Source organism: Metschnikowia bicuspidata, assembly GCF_001664035.1.
Source record: "Metschnikowia bicuspidata var. bicuspidata NRRL YB-4993 chromosome Unknown METBIscaffold_1, whole genome shotgun sequence".
Taxonomy (NCBI): domain Eukaryota; kingdom Fungi; phylum Ascomycota; class Pichiomycetes; order Serinales; family Metschnikowiaceae; genus Metschnikowia; species Metschnikowia bicuspidata.
The window spans coordinates 1,408,103-1,417,067 of NW_017387731.1; the positions used below are offsets into that span (position 1 = coordinate 1,408,103).

Below are 8,965 nucleotides of genomic sequence, written 5' to 3' on the forward strand. Positions count from 1 at the left end.
TTTTTTTTTTTTTTTTTGATTGTTGCTCTGTTTCTCAAAAAATCTGAACTCAACACATTTTCAGCAGTCATGAGGCTTGCGTTGTGTGGCTACAAAAAGACATCCCCTATGCGGCGTGTGAGGCTAACGAAGTGTATCTGAGGTTATCCCCTTGTTTTTTCTCGGATGTTTACATGCGGGATGTTCCGCATCCGCACTACTTGGGTTTCTCCGTTTACACTTGATTTCAAAAATTCCAAATATCTACATTCACGTGGACTTAGTTCGCCGTATACCAATGAAGTTACATACATCTCCCTTTCCAGGCTTGGTGCTATAGAAATTGGTTCCGGGTGTGTTCAGAAACTACAAGGCTCGGATAAACCTTCCCTCCTTAATCCGGCTATACCTGCTGTCGTATTCACGGAATGTCATGATTGACAGAAATTCTTTGCGAAAGCTTTAAAACTCTTGAGTAACTAAAATTGGACATTGAGCTTGACATATGAGCTTTCTTTTAAACTTTTTGTTTCTAGTGGATCCTACATCCACCAAACGCATGTTGGTAAATTTTATTTTGATATACAAAACAACGATTCCGTTCAATCATCCAACCTGCTAGAGTAATTGTTGTTTAGCTTTCTTTGGTTGCCAGAAGTCCACTATCACGGTGTCAATGTCGTCATGTGTCCATATCAAAACTTATAGTATGTAATTTGCTCACATAGCTGGAACCACCCGGGAAAGCTTGAAGAGCTTAGAAAGAGACTGATTTCAAGCATCAAGCTTAATGGCATGCTCGTCTTTTTGATTGTCGTGTTGTAAAACTATTCCATCAATGACACCATGGCAAACAGTCCGCTGGCGCAAGAGTATGAGTCGTGTTTCACAAAATGATGTACAAAGAAGCATATTACTAGCTTTTGAAGTTTTAACCTGTCGGTTTGTATCATGGGGAATCAATGGTCGAAAAATTGTACGCGATCGTACAGGTCTCTGTGATAAATTGTAATTCTTTGAAACCTCGTTGAAAAAGGATAGACATGATGATGAGACTGCATGTGGGTTTCAACTTTACGAGGTCATGTCCAAAGTGCCTGTGGCTTCAACGTGGCTAATGGAAACTTCTCAAGCAGCTTCTAGAGTTTCTTTTTCTCGGCTTTACAAAATATATCTTTTAAATTGAGACTCGCGGGCAAAAATCGATAATCAAGTGCCTGATACTGTGGTCTAGTCATTCTTATCGCAACTCGATATCCCAGACTTTGAGTAATTCGTGGCAAGTAAGTCCCTCATGTGCGGCAGAAACAGTCGTCGCCACATAGGTGGCACATTACATACCTTTTCAAAAAATGAATCACTACTCAGATGGATCAGATATACTCATTTCTACAACTACCTGATCCCATATTGTCAGGTTAGAATTAAAAGATATGTTAGTCACTTTAAAGGCCATCGTGTTGTCTAAAGAACGAAGTTATTGGCAATTACTCAAGAAGATATCAAAACTTCCCATCACTCACATGGAAATAGTACTTTTGATTTTTTTCTGGAAGAAAGCGACTAAGCTGATGAATTGTATGGAAAGAGGTTAGCCTCTTCTTGATGACTACGCAGGTCCGCAAGACAGCTGTGTCTTGCGAATAAATTTCTATAAAGGAAGAGGTATAATTTTTCAAACTATTAAATAGATGAAATTAATATAGAAGCATGAAATCAAGGCCAGTTAAGAACTCTATTCCCCTGAGTGATACTTCTTTGAATTGCTTGAAACATTTGACTAGCATAAAATTCGGCACCCTTTTAAGTGCACAATAATGTTGTTTGGCAAAACTTTTTCGTGTACCACATGTGTTTATGCTGGTGTTCAACCACTTCTTAACAAAGGGTGATGAGGTCTCGAGCCTTGAATCTGCCAATGACATTTTAAGGTATGTCATCTTGTATTACAAACAAAGTTTTCCTACATGCTTTTGAATGTAGATAATGAGGCAAGAGCAAATTCCCTTCGTCTTTTGAGGAGTGTATAATTATAACGAATAATAGTTCTACATTTAAGGATAATTTTCAAAAGCTGGATTGCAATACCACGTCCCACAGCCAATCAAAACACCGCGATTTTGATCCTGTGATAAACGCCTGAAATAGGATGGTGAGCACATTCACCTGGAAGCTTCCAATTCCAGAGGCAGTCTTTCGATTATCCAGATTAGAGTTTTTTCTAGCACTTCCATAAAGACCGCTTCAGTACGGTGCCCATTTTCAAGGCTGAGATGAGCATACTAGATGTGGCATTACAGGTGTGGCGCTAAAAATAACACCTCAACCGAGGTGCGAAGTTTGAGGCGGTCGTGCGGTATCCGTGTATATGGATGGGAATACGTGAATTGATTTCTTGGGGCATCATTTTCTGAAGTCAATAGACATGACTATGCTCGTCTAACTTGCCCACTGAAGAGGACAAATTCCAGTTTTACGGCGCAAACGAAAATTTAGAAAAGGCTAAATGTACTCGCACCGCCTTTGTATGTATGCCAAGAATTTTTGAGAAGTAAACGCCATCACATGTTGCACGTCTCAGCACGCCCATTCACCTGCCTTTTAAAACTGAAGGCGGTGAAGCATACACCCGTCCACAGCGGATTGAATGAAAGATTACGTCTTTATGGATAAAAAATCGTGATCTATATTTGCCCGAAATGAGTTTTTTTTGCCCCCAAGAACTTTAATTGACATGGCCTAAAAGGGGAATAATGGGCCCGTTTTCCCTTGAGAATTTGACCGAATTCAAGTAGAAGAAAATCTTTATGCGGGCAGAGAAGCACTAGCTGTGTTTTTGTGAGGCAATATTAACGCTCGAACACAAGATAAATGACTGTGTGCCTTGTTCTTTTCACTTGAATCTGTTCCAGAAAAATCTTTTGTGTATTATATACATCGAAGTAAGCAGTAAGTTCATTGCCAGTAGCATGCTGGACTGAGAGAAAAATCCAGCCCCACTCCACCTGAGACTCTAAATATAGTGCGGAGATCATTATCGCTGTAGCTTCTGACGAATTTACTCTCGAAACATGTGAATCGTATTCTACTGGACCTTTTTGCGTAGATGTACCTATCTTTTTACCTGTAGCTCAATCTGTTTTGTTGAATTCGTGTAACTTTTTATATCCAAAACAGGAAATCGTGATTTTTTTTTCGTTCTTCTTGCGAAGCGCTTGCGAAGCAAGTTGTCCGTAAAGTTGGTTACTCGTCAAGCAGAATCTAAACATTCTCGTGAATTTAAAAATTCAAACTGAGTATAGATCACCGATTTCGAAAATAAACGACTGCAGCGGATTTCAAACTTCGCCGTTCGTAGAGGCTTGGGCTCGATAAATTTGGCAGCTTTTGCTGTGTCTTTTATTCCAGGCCTCCATGACATATTTTTGCCTTCACGCCTCGCAATATAGGCGCTACTTGGCGAGGCCCAAAAATTGTATTTGCGACTGCATATATGTGTTATCGCGGAAGCGAAAAGCAGATACGCATGATCAGGATGTCCTTTTTATTTTTTGTGAGCAGACGTCAAATATAACTAAACAAGCCAGTTCCAATCGCATAGTGAGGCTCATGATTCTCTATGGACATTTCCTATGTGGCCTCAAGTAACTGAGCCTTGCTTTTTCTGGAAGCTTAATCGAATAAATACCTGTGTAGTTGGTCACACGACATCTTGCATCATGATAATCGTGCGTGGTCAAATCTCACGGAATTGCTATTTCCAAACACATTCATGGAATGTTTCAATGCAGGCAGTAGACAGAAACATAAAACTGAGAGGCCTGGAATAGCTCAGCCAAACGCTTCTACTATCTCTTCTAGAACTTGAATGTTTACGTCACTACCGAAGCATCTTTCGTCACCAGTCTTGAGAAAATGCATGAAAAATGTTACGGCTTCAGCACTACTTTGCTGATACTTCCAAACTTAATAGACGATTCCCAGAATTATATCGTCTTTTGGTCAAAAATTCAACGACGGAATAATATTCTAGAAGCTTGGGTCAATTAGCCTGGGCAGATAGTAATGAAAATGACAGCCAGGTCACAGATATTTCCGGTAACTAAAAAACGATGTATTTTGGAAGTTAAGTAATTCTCGAGTCCGTGCATTCCAGAACTGGCCAATAAGTTGCTACTGTTCTTTTATGGAACGGGAACATCGGTATGGTGTGCAAGTATTTGAAAATGGATCTCGTCGCTCAACTAAAATCAATAGCCGCTCATCGAAATAAGCGGGGCTCTTCTCATTTTCCGTTGATGATGCAATAGCAATATACTGTATGCAACTTTCAAATTCAGGATAGTATCCGAGAGTCCACTCAAATAAAAATGGAAAAACAGGCTTTTTGTTTCTTGTTTTATATTTTTGCTCAGGTCAAAGAAGCATTGGCTTGTCCTAACAATGGTCGTATTTAGCTCGCAAATTTCCAAAGCCTGCCAATATCTTGGTCTACATGCAGTCTGACATGATCAAAACTTCGCTACGTATTTCACAGGTTAAAGCATGTAGAATTTCTGGTTTTGAAAGGTAAGCAACACTTTGAGGTGAAGCTTAGAAGAGCAACATAGTTGGCTATCTATTTTTCTAGGTGGCATGAGGGAAGATTGCAAGGTCCCTTGGGCAGGATCTCGTTTTGGCTCAGATCTTCGCACAACTGTTTAATCTCAAGTCAAACATTTTCATATACCCCTCTCAACCTCTAAGCATTAGCTGAGCAATTCAAAGCTCAAATTTCGGTCATACATTATGCTACCCAAAGAATGGCATTTATGTGCAATGCTCGATGTTGCAATTCATGACAGCTGTATGTCAGATGCGCGGTAGCAAAGCTTACTTCGTATCATTCGCCCATCTTTGGCACAAAATCATGTAGTTAAAGTATTCAGATCTGACTTCAATGCTTCTGTATCTTTGCCCTAACTTGCTTTAAAATTTTCACGCTATTACTGGGATCAGTTCTAGCCTGAAGAAGAGAGGAAGCGGGCGTAATGCCACATAACGTAAATCTGATGGATCGCGAAAATTATTCACCTGCGATAAAAACAGTGTGGATTTTGATAACTTATAAGATCCTAAATATTTAGTGTTTTGTAGAGTCCTAACATTATTCTGAAATCTCTGAATGTGGCATATACTCCTTCTACAGTTTAAAGTTTTATTTTGTAATGTTTTCTTGCACATCATTGCAAACGCTTATTTGATAGGCTATTTTAACAGGGAAGCGAATACTGGCTACGCATATTTTGTCGATAATGATTACTTCTCAGGATCAAAAGTGACTCAGACAAAGAGAATTGTATAAAGAGCTGAATTTTTTTTCAGAATTTTTGCAAACTCAATAAAAGCCTGTGATGCTACGCGTTTTGAACGGAAAATTGTTCGTTCGAAAGATCACGAGAAGTCAAAAAAATAGTGATCGGTGGTCTATCTTCAGTTCTTGGTCAGCTCAGTTACCCGCCTCTGTCAATTTTCACACTGCACATTGTATTCTTAGGTTGAAGAAGAGCAGTGCTGATGAAATCCAGGTTTCAGAACAGTAGTGAATGGCATACACCTAGAAAACACCTTCTAAAAAACACCCCAAAATCAAAAAAATTGCATGCATTGCTAATTTCCTTAGGTGAAGCACGTGCAAACTCAAATTCACTATTTCTTGGAAACTCATATTCTTTGCGACATACATATAACTTCACATTTTGTTAGGGACTTCACGGGACATAGGGGTTATGAATTACTATTTGATCACTAGTACAACAGATGAATATGAATAAGTCGATCCTTATCTCTAATTTAAACTTGATTAACCCTAATATTTTTTCAGAGGGTCGATGGAAAGGGAATCTGGTTAATATTCCAGAACTTGGATATGGTGTTTCGCGGTAACGTAATTGAATGTGGGGACGTCGGCGTTAGTTTTTTCTTCTAACAGTTTCTCTTTTTTACCTTTCTATACTTAATCCAGATTTTACGGGAATGTAACCCTTAGGACTCGAGAAAATATTCAATGAGTTGTCCAAAATGATATCTGACAAAACTCACAGTGATGGAGGTGCATATAGTAATATATTCGCTTACAGGGACATTCGGTCTCAGGGACCTTGCACATTTGGCTGTTCTTTCATGCTTCTGATTTCCGTGATAATGAAGAAAACTGTAAATGCGGTCGGGAATAAACAGCATAATATTCCTCCTTACATAGCTTTCCGATGTGGTGTAATATGTCGCTCTTGACACAGTTTCGAAGGCTTTAACTCATGTTTTGCACATAATAATACACCGAAAGAAAGATTACGATGGAATCCGCGGGTCATATACGTGTTTAAAGTCCTTTGGACCCCTAACGTCCCCGGGAAACATTAATTCTCATATATGCCCTATTTCTGATCACGTGAACAAAGCGAGGAAATCCTGGAAAAAGAAAGATTATTATATAAGGGGTTCGACACGATATCTGACGAAACTCACTATATGAGTGCATATATAAGCAACTATGCGCTTACAGGGTCCATCTATGTTAAGGTTGGGCTTACAATATTTTCTTTCCACAGACTGACAAGACGCGCATGAGTGAAAGATGAGTAAGATACTATAGGCCAGGAATATATCCTTCAGGGGATTTGGTCTGGATAATGATATCTCCAAGGTAGTCAAGAAAATTTTGACTCAAAACAATTACAAAAAAAAGAATATAACGCCACAAATTAGGGGTGATATATAACTACTGCAAAATAGAAGCATGTAATAACTCAATGGTACACATTTTTTAATACACAATTCAAGAATAGACAAAACGAATAGAAAAGCTGGTTTGGGATTTCAGCCGGTTCATGAGAGTTGCGCACTTATTAAAGGGAGACTCATAAATTTGCAATTGGCTTGATTTTGACTGAAAACCAAGCCTGAAATGAATTTTGTAATTTTAAGCGTGAAATAAACATGATTCAAAAGAAAAGATTTTGAAAAGCATATCTTAATTCGAGTATTTACCGAGTTGTTTATGACCTTAGAAACGAAAATCAAATGAGACTTTGTCAATACGTTCTGTAGGCAGGCTCAAAGTAAAGTTCAAATCCCCCAGGCATTATATTATACAAAGCTTTACCGATAGAGGTCTACCGAGTATCAGTTCTCTCACTTCTGCCTCAATTTTGGCCTGAACTGTTAAGTGGATCGGAACAGCTCATATCACAAGGCAATCTTGCCCATTTCACCAGCCACAAGTCATAGCCGAAGCATCATCTCAATTTTTCCGACTAAAAATACATAAACTTTCCAGCAGACTTAACCAGCGTGGTGTAAATCTGTGGAATACTGCGGCAATTTGCTTCGTGAGGTTCAACACTCCTTGTTCAATCATCAATTTTGCCAAAATCAAACAAAGACTACCTTGCATTACTTTCGAATTATGTTCAGCTCGCTTCTGCTTTTCTAGATCAGCTAAAAAGAAGACGACTGATGTGTGTGAAATTGCCAAAATCAAAATCACCGATACAGAAGGATTGATATGTGTCTTCTTGATGACATTTAGAATTGCGAAAGAGGAAAGCCTGCTGCGAGACAAGACGTGATTGTACAAGGTTCACTACAGAAACAACATTTTTAAGTCGGCGCCATCTTTAACACTTTACATACTGAAATCGCGCGGATCAAAAGCATCTAAATCCGCCCAAAGATTTCATCGTTGCGAAGGAGCCACGATGCAGCAGTCACGTGCTCCCTGTAGAAACTATGAAGTCACTGTGCCTCCAGCCCCATGTTTGACGAAGCACAAACAAGCGTCCTACTATGCAGGCTTTTCGCGTGTATGTATGGTGTGCATGATACGTATAAAGAAAACAGCTCCGCCTCGTTACTTAGAAACAAGAATAGTGCATATGGTGGGCCCGCCAACAAGGGCGGATACATAAATCCGCACACTTGCTGCGTCATTCAAAAATAAACAACTGATGTATTTCTGAGGACGCACGTCTTTCCAGCTTGGATAGGGGCATGTGATGCAGCTTGCCACTAAGGAATTATGTAAACAAGCCAGCACAACTTCGATCCCAAGACAACCATCACTATACGCAGATCGACACCGCCTCGTCGACGCACCGCCGATTGAGAAGCCGGATGAAAAGATTGTGTTCGATTTGTCATAAGAAACAACATGGGAACAAGAAGATATATATATATGGAGATTTCGGAAGAAAATTGCACGTTCAAAAACACTAGGCCAAGTAAAATGTCATCATTTAATATTTCCGCCTCTGGGGGGAACACGTAATTGCAGCTAAAATACAATCCTCCCATGTGAATATATAATAGTTTAATCGAATACAATGTGCTATCTTCTCCCACTGCTTGATCAGACAAGCATTCAAATTCAGTTCGGTTGTCTCTTGATCGCAGAATCCATGTCCGTGGCATCCGAAATCAGACCTCTGACAAACCTATAAAATCAGGAAGCTTTTGACCTTTCTTTCCTGCAAAAATTTGAGATATCAACATACGCCATGTGTTGATTTCCTGAACCGCTGTCATACAAAATTTCGTGCTTCTTTCATTATTGCGCTCGGATGCCTTATATGCCTAGGAAGAATCTTGCTAAAGAGTTGGAGATCACATCCTAGCAACAATACGTGAAAACAAAAGCTCAACCCCAAGCTCCACCTACCGCAATTAGAATTTGAAATGTATATTCATCGTCTTTTGATTTGTGAAACGTCCATCGACGACATGCGTCTCTACTCGTCTCTGCATTGCACAAGAGCAACAGCTGCATCTGTGGGATGGACTTTCTCATCCAACATCTCCTACATAACGGTCTAAATAAAAAATCCCTCAAACACTTATGTGCATATTGTGCTCGAATGGCCATCACTATACCCACATAATCCACATCACCCACAATACATATGGAGACAAATAATTGCCGCGAATTTATTTTCCTTGCTACGTATGT

General features: G+C 39.5%; 1 protein-coding gene across 1 annotated transcript; it reads right to left on the reverse strand.

Moving 5' to 3' along the window:
- Window positions 1-7,994: 7,994 nt before the first annotated feature.
- Window positions 7,995-8,543, reverse strand: METBIDRAFT_98980 (uncharacterized protein). The gene has a single exon (XM_018859481.1). It carries the CDS (start codon window positions 8,428-8,430, stop codon window positions 8,029-8,031), a length of 402 nt encoding a protein of 133 aa, XP_018713580.1. The 5' UTR covers window positions 8,431-8,543; the 3' UTR covers window positions 7,995-8,028.
- Window positions 8,544-8,965: the final 422 nt, after the last annotated feature.